The sequence below is a fragment of the Poecilia reticulata genome, chromosome 23, assembly GCF_904066995.2.
Source record: "Poecilia reticulata chromosome 23, P_reticulata-male-v2, whole genome shotgun sequence".
Taxonomy (NCBI): Eukaryota; Metazoa; Chordata; class Actinopteri; order Cyprinodontiformes; family Poeciliidae; genus Poecilia; species Poecilia reticulata.
The window spans coordinates 1,809,700-1,833,077 of record NC_088852.1 but is presented as its reverse complement, the minus strand read 5'-3'; the positions used below and the strand labels follow the sequence as shown (position 1 = coordinate 1,833,077).

The following is a 23,378-nucleotide window of genomic DNA, read 5'->3' as shown; positions in this document are numbered from 1 at the left end:
CATTGTGAATATTTTAGAATATATATTTACTCATATCATATAGCCATTACCTAAAGCAGGGCTGTGGAACTCATTTTTATTTCAGGCCACATTAAGATCACGAATATACTCAAAGGACCAGTTGTGGCAACATTTATCAATAAACCTACATATTAAACTGTTAAAATATGAATAAATAGATGTTTCTGCATTTGATGGATCATTCTTAAAGATAAACATGAAACTTTTTTCACGTTGATGTAATTTGGGAGAAAAAAACGCTTTAATTGATAAAATAATATTTAGGCACACAACCGTAATTTTGAAGGCTTTATTTATGTGCCTGTCTAGAGGGCCATAAAAAACTATGTGGGGCCAAATTTGGCCCCCAGGCCTTGAGTTTGACCCGTGACCTAAAGAATACCCTAAATATGGATGATTAGCATAACAAAATTAATGCGTCACATTTCATGTTTTTGTTTTAATTCTTTTGTATTTTTGTGTGTAGATGTAATAAATTGAGAAACCATAACACATATTTCAACATATGAATATAAATTGAAAATACATCAGAAACATAATATGCATGCTATGTTTTAGTTTTATTAAATAACTATGTAATTGTATCTTATTTTAGTTGATCTACTTAAGTATTTTATTCAGTTTAATTTGTTTTGTTTTAGTATTTTTTCTATTGAATTTAATCTGATTTCTTTTCATTTTTTAAATTTCAATATTGGTTAATTTTTAATTAAATTTTATCTATTTTCACACCAAATCTAAGAAATTGTAATTTATTCCTCCTGGTAAATTTAATCAGTTTTTTTATTTTGACTCCAGACTTGATTTATTTCTAACTGAGTTCAGTCTATTATCTCTCATTTTTTCAGTTAAATTTAATCTTTCCTTTGATTCAAATTTTTTAAACATTTTCATATTAAATTAAAGCAACATTAATATATGTTATTTGTTATATTATTTAATATAATTATTTCATAAAAAAAAAAATCTTTATTTAATCCGTTTTATTTTTCTTTCTGAAGTTCCTAAATTGCCAAATTTAAATTTTTTGAACCAGAAATTACGAAAAATAAATAAATTTATTACCATTTAAATTTAATCTAAAATTGACTGTTTGACATTTTGTTAAGAAATTAAATGTTTTGGGTTTGTACAATAACAATTCAGTAAGTCTGAGTCTATGACTAATTAACTACTAATTATCTAATTACCTATGGAAATATAGAAATAATCAGTTTAAAATATTAATTTAAACAAATTATTAAAATGAATGTATATTTTCTTTAACGTTCTATTTTAGGTTTACTAGTTTTTTTATTATTATTGTTGAAATAATGGCATCAACTCAGTGATTTCTACATGCTTTTTTCTGTTTAAAATAATTATCAGTTTTTTGAAGTTTTTTCTCTCCAGCCTGTTTTATAATGAAACAGTAATTAGTGTGTGGTTAATTGACGATCTGCTCTGATGGATTTCAGTGGATTTGTTTCTAACTGGATCTTCTCCCTGTTGATTAACAGACTAATTGGACTCGGGGAGTCTCTCGCCTCTCTGCTATTGATCACTTCATTGATGATCGGAGCGTTTTGTTGCCTCGGCAGCGATTTGTCCCGACTGAGTCGTGCTCTGTGTCTTTAGGGCGGACGCCATGTCCGATACGCTCAGCCAGAAAGCCGACAGCGATGGGGGGAGCAGCAGCACCGAGGACAAGCGGTCCCGCAGCGAGCTGAGCTCCCCGACCGACATCAGGCCGCCGGAGAACTTCAACAGGTCCGACACCGAAACCCGCTTCCTGTCTCACCTGTAAACACCTGCAGATCTGCTGCTTCCTGCCACGTTTCCTCCTCTCACCTCACATCCTGAGAAACCAAAAATCACATGGAAAAAATGGCGGCTATGCATAAAAACTGAGGTTTTTATGTTAACTGGCTTCAAAATAAGCAGATTTGCATGATTATAACTTCCTTTAATTTTTTTTTTATGCTTTATAAAAACTTTTTGCTAGAGAGAAGAACGAGATGAACTATTTCTAATCTGAACTCTGCTTAAGAAATAATTATTATCTATGAAACAGGGCGGATGATACGGCTTAGAAATAAAAACTCAGATGTTTTTTTTATACCAGATGCAACTTTTTCTTGCTTCCTTTTTTGAAAAATAAATGACAATTTTCTTTTCTTTTTTCTTTTTCAAAAAGTAGCTTTTATTTCAATCTTCCCTGTTGTTAATTAAACAATGCCAGGCTAAAACACTTTTTGTAATTAAGTGAATTAAATAGTCATAATACTGGCAAAGTAAAAAGAATGTTTTAAAGAGGAAAAAGCTTCTAGAGTCATTTGAAAGTCCTGCTGATTTGTTAATAGATTAAATATTTCCTCATCTGTAAAACCAACACCAAAGCAAAACTTCACAAAACTCTCAACATTTCTCATTTATTTTTTGTGTTGGAGTTCATAAACTTACTACTTTACTAATATTCCAACTTCTGGCAACATTAACATTTTATTCTTTTATCATTTCGACTTCATTGTCGTAATTAAAGCCTTAGCCTAGCTTTGCTAATCCGTCAAACAGTTGAGATGAGTTCAAAAGCAAAATAAGTACAAACTGTAAAACACGTCTTTATAACAAGATAACTACTCTGGGCGGAGTTCACTGGTTAAAAAAAACTTTAATTTTCAAAGATCAAAAATTTTATTAATTTATCTTGGCAGAAAACTCCGCCCCCTTTTGGAAAACCCAGAAGTGGGCGGAGTCTAGAGACAATAAGGGGCGTGGTTACGTTTGAGTACAGAACAAGGAAAACAACCGTTGCCAATTTATCCACTTTGTCGCTAAATTTAGCGACTTTTCAGACCTGGCAGCAACTTTTTCTTCAAAAGTCGATTGATGAATTTAGCGATGCGATCAGAGTGACGTAAACATGAATTAACGGCAGTAGCCCCTTTTCAACCCAAAGAGGGCAGCACTGAGACGCTTTTAGGCCAAATGTGGCAGAACAAAAAATAACTTAAAAATCTAAAAATTTGCAAAAAGATGGAAGCAATAGAACCAGAATGTCAGCAGAAATGGTTGATGCAATTAAACGCTAATGTTCTATTGTCATTATTAGAAACTTGAATTAAATATTCACAAAGAGTTTTTAAGTAAAGTTACCTCTGTAATTTCCTGATGACAGCCACAGGAGGAAACGAACCGACGGCCTCTTCCGCCGCCCTCTCTGTCGCTCCAACGATAACCATGGCAACGGCGGCGTGATGGAGCGGAGCTCTCCGCCCGTGACGGGTCACTTCAGCCCCAGAGATCTCCTCCTGGGGCGGGGCCAGGGCATGACCCCGCCCCTCGACAGCCCGGAGCGCCGGCGCCGCTCCGCCGCCGTCACCATGACGGTGAGCCGTCACGACTCGCTGCGGAGGCCGGAGGACACGCCCATACGGCGCTCCAGCAGCGGGCAGCACAGCTTCAGCGACTCGCTGCGATCCAGAGTGATGGACGCCGAGACGCTGGCCCAGGTACTGGTGCCACTGGTACCACCGACCCCAACGCACATACCTACAACACTAAATACTGATTGCTAACCTGACAAAATGGCAACATCACATTTCATTTCTCTTTTACTATATGGAACATTTTTATTATGTTCTTTAAATAAATGTTTTGATTTTTTCACATTGAGTTCAATCTATTTTCCAGCTAAACTGACTAGTTTTGCAGCCGTTCGGTTAATCAGTGAACTTCCTGTTTGCAGGACATCGAGGAGACGGTGAGCGTCGCCCTGGGCGAGCTGCGGCAGCTGGAGCGGCAGGACCGCCGGCCGGCGCCCGACGTGGTTCTGGACACGCTGGAGCAGGTGAAGAACGGCCCGGTCGCCAGCTGCTCCTCCGAGTCGCCCAGCCCCCACAGCACGCCCAGTACGCCAGGGACGCCCGGCACCCCGGGGACGCCCGGCACCCCCAGCCCGCTCAGCCCCATGAGCCCCATCAGCCCGCTGCCCGGCCCGCCCAGGCCCGCCAACCCGTCCCCCGACGCCCTGGGCTCCTTCAAGCCTGTGGCGGCCGCCCGCATGGGCGCCCCGCTGCGGCCCCCCGCCCTGAGACCGAAACCCGCGGTGCCCCCCAAAAGCAGCACCCCGCCTCTGGCGCCCCCGCTGGACAAATCCTGCACCATGTGAGCCAAACCAGGCCGAATCAGGCCGACCCGGGCCAAAACTGGGCCAGAAGGAGATCAGGGTACCGCTAACGATTCTAATCAACACGAAGGTAGAAAGGGTAGGAAAGGCTTTTAATGTAGTAACAAATTATAATCTATGACATGACCTATGATATGATATGCCATGATATTTCTGTGTCGTCAGGTTGGTGTGTACTCTCTTGGTGTGTAGGAGTTTTCTTTCTCCATGTATCGAAGCATTAATCAAAGGTTAGCTAAAAGAACTGCTGGTGAGGCGGAAAGTCCCGTAAAACGTAGTTTCAGTGAAGTGAATGTCGTGTCCCCAAAGACACCTGATTGGCTGCTGCATCCGCCGCCCGATTGGTCGGCTAATGGAGGACTTGGACGGTTTCCGCTGCTACGCTCAGCCTGGCGCTCGGTGACAGAAAAAAAAACACAACTTTAATGAATGTGTTCAGCTTTTTAACGACTGTTCGGCCATCTTTACTGAATGTTCGGTGGCGGCCTTCTTGTGTTTGCAGGAGGCGGCGGCTCCTCCTCACTTTGTTCTCGTTTGTTTGAGCGAAGCACTGGCTGCGTTTCCGTTGCAAACTTTATCGATATTATACCCATATATAGATAAAACACAATTCAAGAACTTCACACAGAAATACGTTTGTTCATGTGATGAGTCCGGTTGTTGCTCACATGTGATCTGATGTTTCCTTCAGTTTTGTCAAATACATCTGAAACCCACATCTTCCTAGTGCAGCAACTTTTTTCAAACAACTGGAGTTTCTTTTAAAATTGCCGTGTTTCCATTGGCCAAATTTATATTCGTAATTCCAATTCGCAAAATTTTACAGACAATGAAACGCAGTTATTAAGACATTTCTATTACAAATGTGTGCAAAGCTTTGCCTATATTCTGATAATGTGGAGAGAAAAAACTAATTCATAATCATCCATTAAGTAAAAAAACAATTAAAATCACACGTAACTAAGTGGTGAGACGCCATCGTCGTCCTCCCACCTCCTGTCGTCTTCTTTGTCGTTTCCACCAGTAGTAACATCTTGCTGCTGATCACATGACTTGTGTGATGTCATGTGTTTCCATCGCCTTTTTACGAAATACGCTAATTTCAAAACAGCAGAAAAAACAAAGCATCCGAGCGAAAAAACAAGAGAAAAACATGTTTCTTCCAAACTGCCGTGTTTTATTTATCATCGTCATTCCAATTTGTGCAATTTTATGGACAATGTAAAAATGTAAACGCAGCTAGTGTCGGTGTGTGTGTGTGTGTCGCTGTGTGTTGGTGTGTGTGTGTTTGCCCGCCCTCGTCGTGCTCCCCTGTAAGTGCAGAATAGATAATTCATGCCTGCCTTCAGTGCCACAACACACGACTGCAAGTCGACAACCTGAGTGCAAAAAGCATGCCACCTCTTCTCTATGCGTGTGTGTGTGTGTGTGTGTGTGTGTGTGTGTGTGCGCGTGTGTGTGTGTGTTACACTAATGTCACTAGTTAACCTTAAATTCTCCAATAAGCTAACAGGGTGGGGCTCCGTGTGTGAAAATGCCCAAAATCTACACTTGAACAGCACAGTGAATGTGGAGTGTTAAACTGGACCGGGCTCTGTGTGTGTGTGTGTGTGTGTGTGTGTGTGTGTGTGTGTGTGTGTGTGTGTGTGTGTGAGTGTTGGTGAAAGTGCCTTTTTTTTAAACCCTCGTGTTTTTTGGGAGTTGTGAATCCACTCATTTAGAAGAGGATTGTTGCGCCACTGGAACAGAAGAATTTAAGACTTTTCACAGAATTCGGAGGGAAAATAAAATCTGTGTTTCGTCAGAAATCAAAAGTCACAGTTCTGAAATAGAGATTAAATTCTTGATTTTTGTCTTTTTCATATGAATATATTCTAACATATGAATTCTTAGATTAATGTCAGAATTCTCCGTTTTCAGAATTCAGAGATTAAAGTCATAATTTCTCTTGTTGCCAGCGGTCACGGTCCTCTTCCTTACACTCGCGCATGTCCTGACTGAAAGAGCAGCAGCACTCCAAATGAAATATTCATAAAGTGTTTAGTAGATTCCTGAATTAAGACTTTATCATTAACCCATTGTGACATTGCACTTTGATGTATAGGATTGTGTCCTTGGCATGTAGCATCATGACATGTTGGTGCATTTTACCAGAAGGGGGAGCTCTCTCTGAATGTGTTTGATAATAACAGAATCGGTTTCTGTCTGTCAGTGTTGCTGTATTTGAAAGTCGGAGCTCCGTGAAGCGGAGCTCATATAGCCAAACGGATTGTATCAATGTGTTGTATTTATATCATAAATCAACCTGAATAAATTAGCATTCAAGCCACAGACGCACCACCTCTTCCTGTCCTGCCTTCACTGAGAACCCAGAGATTAAAGCCGACAAAGAGTTAGAATTATGAGATTACGGTCACAGTTATTATTATTCTGAGGTTAAATTCATAATGCTTAACTCTGAGATCAATGTCAAAATTAACCAGTTAATTAAAAGTTATAATCATGAGATTAAGATTAATTCTTAGATTATGATCAGAATTAACCAATTACTAAAAGTCAGAATTCTAAAATTAAGGTCAGAATTAATTAAAAACATTTGGAGATTAAAGTCGTAATTCCAGAATTAGGTTAAAAAAGTAACAATTTTAAGTTTAATGTCATAATTCTGAGTTTAAGGTAAATTTAAAAAGTGATGGGTCAGAATTAATTAATTTAATTTCTGACCTTAATTCTTTAAGGTCAGAATCCTGAGATTAATGATAATTTTAAGACTGAGGTGAAAATTCAGAAAATGATTAATTTAAAATGTCATAATTGTGATTTCAAGGTCATATTTCCAGCTTTTTGTCCTCCTCTGGTTTCCTGGATCTTTGGATCGATGAAACAAAATGTCCAAATGTGAAACACGGTGCAGGAGAAATGATGATAAGTAAACACTAAATGCTAAAATGAATAAATTCATCTCATCTTAAAGAACCAGAGGAAAACATTTTGGACGGAAGAAGCTTCAGAAAACTTTATTTGGTTTGTAAAACTATAAAATTGGTTTGAAGTTTCACTGTTTTTAGTGACCAAGCAGTAAAACGGATCAGGAGCTGAAATGTTTTTGGTCAGAGAACCGTTTGGACCCGTTGTGAGATCAGACAGGAAGTGGTTCACCCCTTCGATCCCGGCTTCAGGATGCTGAACGGTTTGCAGTTCCGCAGCGACCCGGAGATCTCCTGCAGGAAGGAAGTGATGTGCTGGTCCTTCTCCGACTTCCTGCCGTCGAAGATGACCACCAGGGTGAAGTGCGGCTCGGGTCGGGTCAGGTAGTAGGTGCTCTGGACCTTGTCGTCGTAGAACTGCACCACCTTGTCGAGCGTGTTGAGCTCGGCGGCGCGGTCGCTCATCATCATGATGACGTTGGGCCAGTGGGTGAGCGGCCGCTCGCCGGACGGCAGCGACACCACCGCCGGGAACTGCTCCACCCCTTTGGGCGCCTCGCGGTACGAGTGCGGGTGGTGGTAGCCGTGGCCCTGGAAGCTCTCCGAGCCGCGGTTGTCGAACACCAGCGACACGTTGCTGGCGTCGTGCTTCCGGATGAAGGCGGAGATCTTACCGTAGAAGTCCGGCGCGGCGCGGGCCGTCAGCGCCCTCATGTCGCCCGGCGCCGTCTGCCGGCTCAGAGCCTCGTGGAAGTAGAAGCTGAACTTGGCGAGCAGCGTGGCGTGGAAGCGCTGCAGCCACACGTACAGGTGCGGCGGCTGCACGGCCTTCTGGGACTGGCCGCCGAACAGGTTCTTCCGGGTCTCCTTCTGGCGCTGGAAGAGCTGGGCCCAGGCCGTGAGCTTGGCGTGGGCGCCGTGGAGGCTGAGCAGCGCGGGCAGGAAGTGCCACTCGGACACCTGGGCCTGGCAGCGCAGCAGCTGGGTCACCACGTCCACCTCCGTCTGGAAGCCCTCCTCCACCCGGGCCAGGATCGGGTGGTGGAACCTGCAGCGCAGGGCGGTTCTGGTCGGGTTAACGGGCACAGGTCTGGTCCAGGTGCAACGACTTTATAACTAGAGCTAATGATTATTGTACTAACTGGTTTTTCTTACGATTAATCATCACAGTCTTAATTGATTAATCGTTTATTTTGATGACTGTTTATTCTAACAATTATTCATCACAAGCCTAATTAATCAATTATTCTGATGATTAATTTGTTAATCATCAGAATAATCGATTAATTAGTCTTGATTGATTAATTGATTATTTTGACAAATGAAAATTCCACAAAACTTGATTTTATTTTCAGACTAATCAATTAATCGTCTCTTTATTCTACTGACAATTAATTGATTAACCTGAAATTTTTTTTACATCCTGCAGATTTTTGATTTAACCACTTAAGATGATTTTTTGTACAATATTAGACATGAACACAGAAAAGCAAACAATTCCCAGCATTCTTTCAGGAAACATTTGATCATTTGTAGCAGAGGATGAATCTGCAGCTAAAAAAATACTTTTAACACGAACATATGAGAAGCTCAACCCTTCCTGCTCCATTACCATGTAGGGCTGATGTGTTGACTAGTTTTTTGATTAACCAATTAAAATGAGACAAAACCTATCATAAGGTGTTTTATCTTAAGTGCAAAAAGAAGTAATTTTTTGTACAATTTCGATGTAATTATTGATCTTAGTATGTTCTTATTTCACAAATTGGCTGTTTTAAAGTCTGTATTCTCCAGTTAACAAGTAATCGATTGTTTCAGTCCTAAAAAGAACTAGTTCACTTCAACATGGGGAAACGTTTTGTTTTGGATACTTTCCGCAGTGGGACACCATTTCGCTGACAGGAAACTCTTCCTGCTTTTTTCCCTCCACTGACCTCAATGTGTCACTTTCTCCTGGAGCTTCTGCTCCTCTAAATATAGCGGGAACATGCTTCATGATGCAGAGGTAGTTAATCATTTAAACCAACACAGCCCAACGCTGCTACACGAGTTTATCCTCAAGCTTCGTGCTGCGAACCGACTCAGATACTGACTTGTTGCTGTATTTGTGCAGCGCGGCCTCCAGTGCGGACACCAGCTCCTCTGAGTTCACGCTCTTCTGGGCGCCCAGCGAGTGCAGCTTCTCGTACAGGTCGGCCATCTCCATGCGGGCCTGGGTGAAGTGGCAGAGCTGCTCCGACAGGTGGGACAGGAGGTCCTCCAGAGAGGAGGAGGAGGATGAAGAGGAGGCGGAGGGCTGGCTGTGCCGCCCCATGGTCACCACCTTCCTGAGCTCGTTGTACAGCGACGTGTAGACGGTGCGGATGGAGTCTTTCCGGCTGAAGAACGACTGGCCGCCTGCACAGGAGAGACCAGAGAAAATTACTATTTTTTTTATTTCACCTTTATTAACCAGAAAAGTCCAACTGAGATCAAAAACCTCTTCTTTTTTTTCAAAGCTGTTGATTTGGACAGACTGTCGCATCTTAATGCAGCCACTACAGCGCCATCTGGAGGCGGCTTTCAGCAGCTTCAACTGTGTTAAAATAATATTCCACTAAATCTACAACTATAAACCCGCCTGTTATAGTTACTTATGAAGCATAATAAATGAAATATTGACAAACATTTTGATGTGTAACTACAACATCTGACAAAATGTAATGTTTACTGATGGTCTTTTATGTTGCGAAGCACTTTGAACTGCTGAAATGTGCTGCACAAATTAACTTGATTGATTAAACATCTCAGATCAAACAAACTTTAACATTAAGAAAAGTTAATTCATCTCAAACTCAATATACAGAGATGCACAAAAAAACTTTACTATTCTATAAATGCATTTTTTTATCAGAGTAAAAGTTATTCACATCATTTCTATTTTTTTTTAACCAGAAACATTTAAACTCTTTTTAAGTAACGTTGTACGGAATATGGTGGGTTGCCAGTTGGGCTTTTCGTTTCTCTCAAGATCTGGCAACACGGCTCAGCAAATCCAACTCTGGCTACATAAAATGAAGGTTTCTGAATGGCCTATTTAAAGTCTGGACCTTAAATAGACCGTTCATGCTATAAAACACTCTAATTTTAATTAAATTAAGATGCTTTGCAAAGAAAATTGGCACTAAATGTCTCCATAGTTCTATAAACCATCACGACAAACAGACTGATGGCCATGAAGTTTTGCCAGTCGGTGTGTCGTATTTTTAAATATTAGTTTTTTATTTATTCGGCCTTATTTGTGACTTTAATCATTTCTCGGCCATGTTTAAAGCGGATCTTCCAGGTGAGCGGTTACCTAGCTTCTGGCCCAGGAACGTCAGGTTGTGGTACACCTTCTCCGCGGCGGCCAGGTGAGCCAGCGCCGCCAGCAGGGAGCCCCAGATGGCCCCGGAGCTCCGGCTGCTGTCCTTCTCCTTCTCCACGTAGTCCTTGGCCCGGTCGAAGGAGAACATCCCGAGTTGAGCGAAGAAGCTCTCCAGGATGGCTCTCTCCCGCGGGACGGGCCGCAGCTCCTCCACCTCCGCCATGGCTCCGGGCTGCTCGGTGTTAGCCAACAGGCTGAGATTTACACAAGAAAAGACCGTAAATGTTCATATTAAACTAAAAAAATGCGGAAAATATGAGCTGGAAAGACGCATATGCTGTTTTAAGTGTTAGACTGGCTAACCGTTTATCGTTCCGGCGCCATTTTGGCTAAACCGGATGTAAACATTACGGAAAGCTAAGAGGGACAAACGAACTCCTGGGAAGAAAGCGATTGAATTTTGATGGTGCCTGATTAGAAACCTTTGACCCTCAGTGTTACCAGAGGTGAGTACAGTATCCAAAAATTGTTCTCAAGAGTAAAAAGTAGCCATCCAAGAAGCTGCTCAAGAGGGAAAAAAAAGTTTGAAAAGGCGACTCAAGTACTGAGTAACTGATCAAAACACAAATAATTCAATATTTAAAAATTACATCTAACCAACCAAAACATAAAATTACGTGGAAATGTTGGTATATTAAAAAGCAAAATGAAAATAATCTAAAAAGCAGAATTACAAAATTATGAAGTAATTACGAGTATTGCCACGTTAAGAAAACTAAAGTATATAATTATAATAATAAAGTCATAATATTCTGACTTTATTCTCAAGACAAGTAAAACTTTATTCTAGTAATGTTTTGACTTTATTCACGTACGGTAATTTTGATCGCTTCTTTTCTCTCAGTCAGATTCTTTCACACAGATATCTTCTGAGTACATAACTGCAAACTGAGATTTATTACCAAGTCTCCTGAAATATCTGCAAAAACAACCTCATGCCGCATGAATCTGCTTCAAAGGATTAAAGACCTCACTGTTCTGTCTGCTGCTCTGACTTTATGTTTGATACAAAATCATTTTTCTCTTCAGAGAATCCTGGTTTGTCCCACAGCAGTGGAGCCAAAGCAATTATGTTCCTTCATTTTGATTGATTCAAATAGTTTGAATCAGTTGTTTTTGCAAAGTGAAGCCCAGAACATTCTGTGTGGAGCTTCACTGCAGAGACTTTGTGTTCCTGTATACAGCAGTAAAAAAATAAAGAGTTTTAATATGAGCTGCTGTACATCAGTAACTTTAGATGTCGGTTATTTGTGAAATAGCCTGAAGCAAATGACAGTAAAGACAAAACAAAGATTTTACAAACCATCTTCCAGGTTTGTTCTGGGTCTCATCTGCTCTTGATTATCTTTAGATTTGGGCGCGATGTTTTGTTTCTGGAGGTTTGTAGCCTAATTCATGCTCTACTTAATCGTTTCTTGATTCTGTATGTTTGATTTGAATCTAAGGAGTGCAGTTTGTAAAACTACAGTCAAAAATTAATGATTTGAGTTATTTTGCCTATCAAAAGAAAAAATGGGGGCAAATTTTTTAGTCATATTTTCACTACTTCATTTATAAATGTCACCGTTTCAAACTAAATATTTAGATTGAAAACTAAATATTTATCTCCTAGCAAAATATTTTGTAAGAAAATTAAATAATTAGCCATCAAGCTAAATATTTAGCTTCAAATTAATTAGTTAGTTTGTTAATTAGTGTAGAGATAAATATTTAGCTTGTGAACTAAATATTTTGCTTTCTAATAAGTATTAGCTTAAACTAATACTCAGACCTAAATTATTTTGAAGCTAAATTCTTTAGCGTCTTAGGTAGCTAGTTAGCTAGCTAAGTAATTATTAAATTTGATAACTATATATTTAGTTTAGAGCTAAATATTTTGGAATAAATATTTAGCTAGCTCAAATATTTAGCTTGAATCTAAATAACATGCTGAAAGTATGACTGAAAAATTTACCCACAGGCTAAATAACCCAAATTATTGCTGTAATTTCTGACAGTGTAACTTTACAAAAGGATCATAAAGTGGTTTGATGTTAAATTGGGTCAAATTTTGTTTACAGTTATTCACAATTTGACGAGAGCAGGAATTTGTTTTCATTAAGGAGCAGGTTGGTTTGGATCGCTTCTTTTCTCTCATTCAATAATTAAAAAAAAAAAAATTGTATTTACATACATTTGTCTGGAATTATAATTACTGAAAGTACTTGTTACAGAACTTGGATTCTATTTAGAAACCAGATTAAAACCAAGTTGGGGGCTGCTCAGTGGTGCAGTTGGTAGAGCTGTTGCCTTGCAGCAAGAAGGTTCTGGGTTCAATTCCTGGTCTTTCTGCATGGAGTCTCCATGTTCTCCCTGTGCATGGTGGGCTTTCTCCAGGTACTCCGGTTTCCTCCCACAGTCCAAAAACATGACTGTCAGGTTGATTGGCCTCTCCAAATTGCCCCTAGGTGTGTGTGTGTACATGGTTGTCTCTGTGTGTCTCTGTGTTGCCCTGCGACAGACTGGCGACCTGTCCAGGTGACCCCGCCTCTCGCCCAGAACGTTAGCTGGAGAGGCACCAGCCCCTCCTGACCCACTGAGGGACAAGGGTGCAGGAAAATGGATGGATGGATTAAAACCAAGTTTTCCCTGGAAAGCGTGTCCTGTAATTAAAAATATAACCCACTTTTCTGCGAACTCTCAGGATTTCCCCAAACTGCTGCGTGTGAACATCATTTTAATAACGTGGTTAGTGTTTCTTTTATGAATCCAAAACATTCCCTGAATTTGGCTCCAGAGGGGGAGGATCTTCGCTCCATTTATAAACGGTCAGCTGCTTAAAAACGAATCTCAAACCACATTTCCTCTCTTCTCCATCAACGCTTCTTCGCCTGGTAGGTCAAATCCCTCTGCAGTCATGTGATTCAGCATCATCTCAGCTTAGCTTTTTAAAATATAACTGTCCTAAAGTGAAGCTTGCTACCAATTTAAAAAATAGCTCATTTCAAAGAGTAAAATGAACTCTGCTGTTATACCATTTCAGCTCTTTTCCAAACTAATTTGGCTGATTTGTTTCTATAATAGGTGTTTCTTCTTACTTTCCAACGCTGTCTTTAGTGTTCCTTTGTAATGTGATCACATCCAACCCTCCTGCTGAAATGCTAATCTTAATCCTCGTATCTTATTTTTTTGGTAAAATAATGTTTTTGGACATCCAGATGCAGAATTTCTAATTAGAAACTAATTTCTTTGTTGTGGAGACATTTAGCTAAAACCTATCTGTCTCTATAAGTTCAGTTTTTCTCTGATATTTAACAAAACAATCAGCCTGTCTGGTTAAAAGTTTTAATCTACTCACCAGGAGCATCAATATTATATTAATTTTGGACTTTATGTATTTGAATTGATATTTTTTTCAGGAGGAAATAATTACGCAAATACAAGAATTTTTAAAAACAACTACTAAGTGGAAAATTGTACCAACAAAATCACAACATCAATAATATTGAAACAGAACCCTGAATTGTGTTATGTTGAAGCTTTTGTATTTGTTGAACCATCTAGGCCACCGTACGAATCAAAATCCAGAACAAGGGAAAGTTCAAGAAGATCTTTCAGGATGGAGACGCATTTCTGCCAACTTCCTGAAAAGAGCCGAACTTCCCATCACTACTCAGGATCTTCCTGAGACATTAGTACTTTAATCTTGGAAATGTTCATCAGGTGACAGAAGGCCGACTTTGTAACCGTCTTTATGCGACTCTGAAGGTTCAGGTCAGAGTTTATCACTACACCCAGAACTGAAGCTGTGTGTTAACTTTGGACCTAAAAAGAGTTAATAACTCCAGATTCTGTTCAGCTGGAGAAAATTATGGGACATTTATTCTGTTTGGAGTCACAATGTAGGTATTAAATGGAAGGGAGCCCAGGCTGAACCTTGTGGGACCCCACTTATGACTCTTCTCCACTCCAATGATAAGTTTCTTATTGACCTAAAGAAATCGCTGCTCTTTGTGTCAGACCGAACGTATCAGGTAGTTTTCAAAGTCTGATTTTATGTCATTGACGTGAGACGTGTCATAATCTACATCAGAAGACGGTAGACGCGATAAACCCGACGTAAACAATGGCTGAAAATTATAATAACGAACTGATGAAAGCAGTTCGAGTCAGTGAACGCATCACAGAGTCAGTGAACGCATCACAGAGTCAGTGAACGCATCACATCCCAGTGCAACCAGTCTGGTCCAACCCCACATCCAAAAGGCCGTTTCTGTTAACTGGGCTTCCTTCATCTTGCTTTGATTTTGTGACAATCCTGTCGGCTTCCATTGCTGAAAAAACTTTTAAAAACCCTCATAGACATTAATAATGGCGGCGGCCATTATAAATGCCATAAATATAGCGCTGATGTTTAACATCTCTATTCTTCTTCTGCGCATTCGGGTCACTTTGGGGTCATAAACCGTTTACCCAGAAGTCTGACTGTGGTCAAGATTAACTAGAACCACGCAAAAATATATATATAATAATGGAACTGAACACCAAGACCTGCTGTGTGAGCCTATATGGAGCTCAATTGGGGCCGTAAAGTTTGTTCAAAAGAAAAATAATATTAATTGAAAAAATATTTTGAAAATGTCTGAATCTGAAAAAAATATTTTTTGTTTAGTTTCAATATTGTTTTCAGTTTCAAAGCTTTTTTTAAGTTAATAATCTTTAAATTCTGAAATCTTGTTTTCAATTTCCAAATCTTTTTTCATCACTTTCAAATTATTTATTTCCAGTTTCAGATGATTTTTCAGTAATAAAAATATTTTTTCAGTTGAAAATCATTTTTTTCACTTTCAATTTTCTTTTGAATAAACTTTATGTCCCCAATTTAGCTCCATAAACAGCTTCTGTGTGATCTGATCAACACACTCAGTTCCTTTACAGGTCTGTATGACCCACAGAACCCGATAATAAACTCAAAGCGTTGTGAAACGTCCAACCAGCTGTTGGAGCTCGTTTAAAGTCATCTGATTGGAGTAATTGTTTCCGCTGGGGATTTTTCTGGAGACAGAGCGCCGTTTGTGCTCTGCTGCTTTTCCTGCTGTTGGGATGCAATCTGTCACATGGGACCACAGCAGAGAGAGATCGTCACCAATGAAGCTTTGAACTACGTGCTGCTAGAAGCACAAGAGAAAATGGTGAGCTTACTATGTTCTACCTGTGCTTTCAGTAGCTTTCTATGATATTGCTCGGGTCACACTGAGATTTTGGACTTTTGCTGCTTTAAACTCTTTCAAAGTGTGGTTTTCCACCAAAATCTACAAAAAGGAACCGTAGCCTACATTTTTATTACCTTTAAAAGTGACATATTATTCTTTACGAACAAGTTAGAATAAGTCTATGTTCATTACATCTGACATTTTTTGCACAAAATCTCTCAATTCAGAATGAGATGTTTTAGGAGAAAATGGTTTCTGGATGGAAAGTTGACAACAAAACACTTGTCTTTTCCAGCAGCCATTGTACAGCACATGCAGTGGTAAAACCAACTGACCAAACGTGCTGGAACTCTCCTTGGATTGCTAGGTAACAGGGCAGTGCCTGCCGATTTGTGACTTTACATTCCATTGGCTTTTGAAACAGATAGTTTAATAGACACCCACATATTTTAGTTTATTGGTCCTTATGGGTTTAAAAAAGAGGGTTTGGTGCTGAAACTAACCAGTTTTGTAGGAATTTACAGTGTTAGATGAACGTAGCTGTGCACAAGGCACTCACTCAGACAACTAATTATGTCATTTAATAATTAATAAATACCATTCATTATTTTATATACATTTTTTATGTTAGGCTGCACAGTGGCGCAGTTGGTAGAGCTGCTGCCTTGCAGCAAGAAGGTTCTGGGTTCGATTCCCGGTCTTTCTGCATGGAGTCTCCATGTTCTCCCTGTGCATGGTGGGTTTTCTCCAGGTACTCCGGTTTCCTCCCACAGTCCAAAAACATGACTGTCAGGTTAATTGGCCTCTCCAAATTGCCCCTAGGTGTGTGTGTGTGTGTGCATGGTTGTGTGTCTCTGTGTTGCCCTGCGACAGACTGGCGACCTGTCCAGGGTGACCCCGCCTCTCACCCAAAACGTTAGCTGGAGAGGCACCAGCAACCCTCCCGACCCCACTGAGGGACAAGGGTGCAAGAAAATGGATGGATGGATGGACAATTTTTATGTTGCTAAAGGTAAACAGAAGCAATGTATGGTGATCTTAATGAGATTATAAACACTGGATTTTAGATCTTTGTTAAAATAAAACAGCAAAAAAAAAAAAAAAAAAAAAAAGCAGCAACAGTTTTATTTTATAAAAAATTACATCTATGGAACACATGAAGCTACAAATAGCTACACTAAAATTAAATACGAGCTGTAGTTATGGTTACTGTCGCTTTAAGAGACAAGCTGTTGGCGGAAATGAGTCCGGCACTCAGATTCATCCGCCGGCGTATTTCCCCTCTGGACAACGGTCATCGCGAAGCTTCAGACGGGGACCCGCTCGCTCTATTTCTTACCATTCAGCTAAAACTAGTTAATTTGTCTCCACGTTTTCAAAACAAATTTTGTATAAAAATAAACCAAACGGTTACATTTCGATGTTACATCGAGAGGGAGTGATTAGGATGGCTCCGATGGAAACCGGTGAGTCAAAACACGTCTTAAATTTCGCAATTTGTCCGTATTTAACCGTTTTATGCCACAAACTGGTCGACAAAATCAAATCAAGACAACAGAAGTATCGATGTTCAAAGAGGATGAAATCCTGTTCGCTCTGACAACCCGGCTAACTGAAGACGAACCTATTTTTTCTCGTCACCTCGAGGAGGAAAAAAATAGGTTTTTACCGAAGTAAAATGAATTCACCACCTAAAAAACAACCCAACACACTAAACTTTGTTTATTAAACCATAGTATAGAGTATTTGAATGAATTAAATGCTTGTAGATCCACCTGACGGTCCTTTTTAAATCATTTTTTAGTCACATCCTCTGTTTTCCCAGCGTTTCTTCATTAAATGACCCAGTTTGAGTTAATTATCTAATATTTCACTCTATAATATTTTAGTAAACAGAATAAATGCTGCACTCAAAAACGGCAAGATACCGAGAAGACGAGGCTGCATGGAAAGCCCAAATCATCATCCCTCCACTGCCGTGCCTCATAGCTGGTGTGGAGTTTGGTGTTTTTTTGGTGCTTAAAGAAATGGTTTCCAAACTTTGTCATCTTTAGGGGAAGATATTTATCATCTATTTTTGCATTTACACATGAACAAACAGCTGTTAAACAAAGAAAATGGCGATAAGAAGTAATATTTCTGCCATTGTTTGGCGCCCGCTGTAGCACGGCGCCCGTACGGTGGGAACAGGTCTGTGTTTACTATGTGAAAAAATCTGTTCTCTGCAGTTGCACCTCTCCGTCATCATGGACTCTGAGAACAACGTCCTGTCGAAGGAATACTTCAAGATGATGACGGATATGATCGTGCTGTGCGTCACGCTGGCGCTGTCGCTGTCCTTCTGGATCGTCTCGCTCACCATGAGCGCCGTGTCCGGTGAGCCGCCGCAGGGATCAGATCAGAACTAACCATGGAAAACCCAACCGTGAAAACCAGGCGCTCTTCCCAGAACCGATCTGAAGCTGCTGCCATTTCAAAACCAGGTCATGGATATTCAACAGTCCACTGGAAAATATTAAAAATGTCTGATAGCTGGAGCAACGTGGATGTTTTTAAAGTATTAAAGTTTGGTATTTGATGTTGCTTTGTTAGGGCTGCAACTTACAATTATTTTAGTAATTATTCAGATGAATAACCAATTAATCAAAGGAATAATTTGACACATTCTGCAGATTTTTAATCCTATAAAGAATAAGAAGATAAGAAAAAACATTTGTCTAAAAAGCAGTAATGTAACCATTTTATTTTGGTAATGTGCCAGACATTTTTTTAACTTAAATGTAAATATTTTTCATTAAATTTGGGATTAATTTCTGCTCCAGTAAATTGTTCTTTAACTCCAGTTAGCGATTAATTATGATTAATCATTTCAGCCCTAGTTTATGTAAGTGCAAAATGCTGTTTTCATAGGTAAATTCTCACAGAATGTCATAAAAATGTGAGAAAGTGGAAATATTGCCACAGCATGATGCTGCCTCCACCGTGGAGGATATTTAAGGAGCTTGAATGGAAACATTTCAAAACTCGCCTGGAAAGTTCTTGAGTTTTATTGGGTAAAGTGTTGAACTCTGTTCTTTTCTACACTTATGGAGGCTTGTTTCCGTTTCCCAAAGGGAACCTGCAGCCGGTGTCGCCATGGCGATGGCTGTTCTCCATCTTGGTTCCCCTCACGCTGACGAGCCGGGCGCTGAAGAGACGCAGCCTGGACCGGTCCGGAGCGCTGGGCGGTGAGTTCAGTTTTATTCTGCAGACATTTTGACAGCTCCAGCTCAGGCAGATCAGGTTTTTAAATCTGATTTTGGTCTGCACTTTGACTAGGACACTTTAATTTGAAATCAGAACAAGTCAAATAAACTTTGTAGTTCTAATAAATTCCTGTTGGGCGTTTCATTCGAACACGAACAAAATGAGTGAATTCTGATCTGAAAACCTTTTTTGGACGGTTCTAATGGAGATTGAAGCAGCTGACATCATGAGGTCACTGGACACATTCTCCATTTGATCCGGTACAGATTTCCTCCTTCCCATGAAAACCTGTCATGCAGCAGAAACCTTTCAGGAAACGAAACAACACGCGCTGTGTTCAGATCGCCTCCAACGAGCCGATAAACTGTGTTTGATAATTCTTAACTTTGGCTCAGAAGGTTCTGGTAAGATGCTGCTTACACCGTAGCCTCGCCGAACCCAAAAACGGCTGCAGCTGTACTCGTCTTGCGTTATTCTGCTTCCATAAAAAAACCCGCAGATTTAGATTAGACCGCAGCAGAACCCTGACCTTAAAAAGGTCAGAGGTCAGCCAACACTTGGACACAGAGGCTCGTTGTTCTCAGAGGTTCTGGTGATTCTGAGCGTGAAAATCAGGCGTTCTGCAGTCACAGCTCAGGTCGCCACGCTTCGGGAAAAGGATTTTAGTTTTCTTCTGGTGATTTTCTCCTTATATGGATTCATTAGAAACGTCGTTTTTATTCCGGGACAGTTATACAACTTTAAACTACATCAACTTTTAACGGAAACGGGTGAATCGGTTTGAGTTTTTCTTAACATTTGATGCTTAGGCTCAGTTTTAATCCTGAATCTGGTCCGTTTTTCTTGAAAATAAATAAAATATCTAGAATTTTTATCTGTCAACATGTTTTCTGATCAGACTGTTATTGGGTGATGGAAACTATGGGTGAAGGAGCCGAGTTGTGGCTTTAAGACTCCATAGCGACACCGTTCCGACTGTCGGGCACGGCGGTGGCAGCATGGTGGAGAAGCTCTGCTTTGGTTCCGTTTGCTCTTTTTCTGGATGTTAGTTCATATTTCTTTTTGCATGTCTGGAGAACCGTTTCCTCTGATTCTGCATTTTTTGGACAGTTGTGATGTGTAACCATGGCAACAGGTGTTTTGTTATTATTATTATTTTAAATCTGGGAGCAGCTGATTAGCATCTCAAAGCTCAAATAACAGCTGAGGGAGTTGAAAATGAAGTGAGTCATGGATCCAGAGAGAGGAAGATGAAGTTCATTCATCATAACGATCTGATCCCCTACTCCAGCATCCTTCCAACCAGATAGCAAAAGCAAAGGAGGTGGATCAGCAGCGCTGCTCATCCAGGACATGTTACAGAGGAATATTGCCTCTGCTGGCGGGATATTGAGTAGTGATGACACCGTCTTCAGTCAGAGGTCTCTTCTGTTACGTTGCAACACTGACTGCTACTGGAGATCCCGTTGCAAATGGTTTAAACGTGGCCACAGAGATCACAAACATCGAGAACGTACAGCGATTTGATTTTCAGTTAGAAAACGCAGTGGCAGTCCTCTTTCTTCACAGCATGATGCTGCCACCACTGTGCCTGACCTCGGCTCCTGTAAACGACCTGCCTGTGACGCGTCTGACCAGAAAACGGGTTTAAGAGAACCGCTGCACTGAAGGCAAATAAAAATAAATATACAGAAATAAATACACAGGTTACCTCATGCTTCACCTTTGACCTTTGTAGCTCTCCTGGTGGGCTTCGTGCTGACGATGGCCAACCTGAGCTTCTTCTCCGCCCTGCTGGCGTTCTTCTTCACCTCCAGCCGGCTGACCAGGTGGGGCGCCGAGAAGAAGAAGAAGATAGACGCCGAGTACAAAGAAGGTGAGACCATTTAACCACGCAGTTCTCCTGTGACATCATCACACTTCAGGGAGCTTCGTAACTGACGGCCATCTTGGTAGGCAGTTGATCTGACAACAATAAACAAGCTACAAGCTTAGAACTAGATCTCGCCTCATTCCTAACTTATAAATATATTACAGCTGTCTGAGTTCTCTGCCCTCCTCTGTGATTCCAATATCAGATATTTACTGTAGTACTTACTGAAGAACTGGCAAAATTAGCTTAGCTGATGTAGCTTTTACCTGCTAGCTAAGATAAACATGAGGCCTACATGTTTGTTACTGCATGTACTCCAACAGCAGCCATTTTGTTCATGTTTGTCTTCCATATTGGCCACATATTTTCTTTTGGTTGGTTTGAAGTCGTGGGTTCGCACGGCCATTGCCTACCAAGATGGCGCAGGTCACTTATGATCAGATTTATTATTTATTGTGAAATAAAAAGTTGTGAAGCTGAAGGTTCTGTTGCCAGGCGGCCAGAGGAACTGGGTCCAGGTGTTCTGTAATGGCGGCGTTCCCACAGAGCTGGCGCTGCTCTACATGATCGAGGTAAAAACACGAACCAGCCGCTCGCCGTCAGGCTCCGCCCCCTCGCTCACCGCCGCCGCTCTGCTGCAGGTTGGCCCCGGAGAGATTCCCATCGACTTCGGGAAGCAGTACTCGGCCTCCTGGATGTGCCTGTCGCTGCTGGGCGCGCTCGCCTGCAGCGCCGGCGACACCTGGGCGTCGGAGGTGGGGCCGGTCCTCAGCCAATCACAGCCCAGACTCATCACCACCTGGAAGGAAGTCCCAGCAGGTGAGACACCACTTCAGGTCCAGGGCCTAGTCAAAGTCCAGAGCTAGATCCCGGAGACGAATGAAGAACAAGTTAAGGTTTTCACTCAGCTGAATGCAAATGCAGGCCACACTTTTCAGATTGAATGTGTTAGAAGAACAAAGGCGTAAATCGGATTAATCGATTGCTGAAATAATCAACTAATTTCAAGAGATGCAAATAATTTCCTCCTCTGTTCTGCTCTGATCAGGTAATCCACTCTGGATTAGATTATAAATTACATGATTAATCTAAATACTTTACTAATCCAGTCTCTTGGAGAAACTCACTGAGCAGTAAATGAGCCAAAACTACAAACATGATCAACAATCGTTTCCTTTCTGAAAGTTTTATGATTTATACAAATATGGTCTGAATTTTCAGAGAATTTTCTAGAATCTCTTTTGAGATTTATTGCTCAGGGTTCTGTCAGCAAACAGCCTCCAAGTCTGAATTCTCCAATTAATCAATTTATTAAATTAGTTGATTATTTCAATAATCGATTAATTGTACTACTCGTGATTAACCGTTTCAGTTCTGTAGGTTTAAAAAGCGTCTCAAAAGCTTCCTGAATGTTTTTTACCGTTTCCTCCAGGAACCAACGGAGGCGTGACTCCGGTGGGACTGGCGGCCAGCTTCCTGGGCGGGGCCGCGGTGGGCGTGGCCTACTTTGCGACGCAGCTCCTGGCGGTGGGCGACCTGCAGCTGGCCGACCCGCAGTGGCCCGTGGTTCTGTACGGCGGCGTGGCGGGGCTGCTGGGCTCCATGCTGGACTCCCTGCTGGGCGCTCACATGCAGTACTCGGGTCAGTTAGCGCTCGCCGTCCGGTCGCCGGGTTAAAGCCACGTTCACCGACCCGCTGCCCTCTGCGCCCGCAGGCTTCGACTCCAGCATTGGGAAGGTGGTGAGCTACGAGTCGGCCACCACCAGGCGGATCTGCGGGAAGCCCATCATGGACAACAACGCCGTGAACCTGTTCTCCTCGGTGCTGGTGGCGCTCTTCCTGCCGGGCCTGGCCTGGGGCCTGTGGCCCCGGTAGGCCGAGGATACGGACTGTGTGTTTCTGATCATGAGGATTAGCATCATCGTTTGGTAAATTCATTCCTGCGTTGAAACGATTCAATCATTTACGTCACAAAACGAGCTAAAATCACTGAGTTTAATAAACTACTGATCATTCTTTGTAAATCTGCTCCGACTGATTAAATCTTTCACAGCTTTCCATATTTCACATCCAACAGTTCAGGAATGTAACGCTCAAAACTCCGACCTTTATCTGGTCAGTCAACGCAACATGAAGAAATTCCCATTTAAAACTTTTGCACAGAACTGCCATCATGTTGAGTGAAAGGTGCAGTGGCGCATAGTAACCACCAGGTGGCGCCTTTCCATACACTCGCTGCTCCTACGGTGATGCATTCAGGGGGTTTATGTAAAAGAAAGCGCCGAGGAGGCAACAGGCGTTTTCTGAACTGATGCCAACCTGAACCTCATGGAGGAATTCACGTTTTTAATTTCAGAGGCAAAAAAGATTCAGGTTTATTTTATTAAGATAAAATATATAATCGATCAAATTAGGTTTTTTAAACATCTTAATTTTAATTTCTGAATTGTTCCACATTTTAATTTTATTTCCATTTTTTAAAGTTACTTTTTTATTTTTTCAACATTTTTTATTTTTTACTTTATTAAACATTTAAATATTTTC

The 23,378-nt window shown here is 41.1% G+C and overlaps 3 protein-coding genes across 10 annotated transcripts in view; 2 read left to right on the top strand and 1 right to left on the bottom strand.

Moving 5' to 3' along the window:
- LOC103459086 (SLIT-ROBO Rho GTPase-activating protein 1-like) overlaps positions 1–6,518 on the top strand; it is a 28,630-nt gene extending 22,112 nt beyond the window's left edge. For 4 of the 5 annotated variants that reach the window (XM_017302811.2, XM_008400320.3, XM_017302808.2 and 1 more), the window contains exons 21-23: positions 1,639–1,770; positions 3,179–3,512; positions 3,749–6,518. In XM_017302811.2, the coding sequence (XP_017158300.1) occupies positions 1,639–1,770; positions 3,179–3,512; positions 3,749–4,171 (889 nt within the window). In that variant the 3' untranslated portion in view covers positions 4,172–6,518. The remainder of the gene's footprint in view (positions 1–1,638; positions 1,771–3,178; positions 3,513–3,748) is intronic. The other variant, XR_001776210.2, reaches the window with a different exon arrangement.
- A 672-nt stretch (positions 6,519–7,190) lies between these two features.
- On the bottom strand, positions 7,191–20,763 carry kics2 (KICSTOR subunit 2). Of its 2 annotated transcripts, none has more exons than XM_008400318.2 (4): positions 20,672–20,763; positions 10,454–10,716; positions 9,210–9,513; positions 7,191–8,164 (listed from the first exon to the last, which is right to left on the bottom strand). In XM_008400318.2, the coding sequence occupies exons 1-4, from the start codon at positions 20,674–20,676 to the stop codon at positions 7,345–7,347; spliced, it is 1,392 nt and encodes a 463-aa protein (XP_008398540.2). In that variant the 5' UTR covers positions 20,677–20,763; the 3' UTR covers positions 7,191–7,344. The 2 variants fall into 2 exon arrangements, with proteins under 2 accessions (XP_008398540.2, XP_008398541.2); XM_008400319.3 differs by lacking the exon at positions 20,672–20,763 and adding an exon at positions 10,826–10,942.
- On the top strand, positions 13,302–22,858 carry tmem19 (transmembrane protein 19). Of its 3 annotated transcripts, none has more exons than XM_008400317.3 (8): positions 13,302–13,395; positions 17,943–18,090; positions 18,828–18,941; positions 20,699–20,836; positions 21,329–21,405; positions 21,475–21,652; positions 22,266–22,475; positions 22,549–22,858. In XM_008400317.3, exons 2-8 carry the CDS (start codon positions 17,961–17,963, stop codon positions 22,707–22,709), a joined length of 1,008 nt encoding a protein of 335 aa, XP_008398539.1. In that variant the 5' UTR covers positions 13,302–13,395; positions 17,943–17,960; the 3' UTR covers positions 22,710–22,858. The 3 variants fall into 3 exon arrangements, with proteins under 3 accessions (XP_008398539.1, XP_008398537.2, XP_008398538.1); XM_008400315.3 differs by lacking the exon at positions 13,302–13,395 and adding an exon at positions 15,621–15,693; XM_008400316.3 differs by lacking the exon at positions 13,302–13,395 and adding an exon at positions 16,971–17,180.
- The last annotated feature ends 520 nt before the right edge of the window (positions 22,859–23,378 follow it).

Coding starts and splice junctions, on each gene's coding strand:
- tmem19 (XM_008400315.3), top strand. Junction 21,406..21,474: donor CGCTGCTCTACATGATCGAG/GTAAAAACACGA, acceptor GCTCTGCTGCAG/GTTGGCCCCGGAGAGATTCC. Junction 21,653..22,265: donor CTGGAAGGAAGTCCCAGCAG/GTGAGACACCAC, acceptor CGTTTCCTCCAG/GAACCAACGGAGGCGTGACT.
- kics2 (XM_008400318.2), bottom strand. Junction 9,514..10,453: donor GTTCCTGGGCCAGAAGCTAG/GTAACCGCTCAC, acceptor TCTCCTGTGCAG/GCGGCCAGTCGTTCTTCAGC. Junction 8,165..9,209: donor CTGCACAAATACAGCAACAA/GTCAGTATCTGA, acceptor CCTGCGCTGCAG/GTTCCACCACCCGATCCTGG.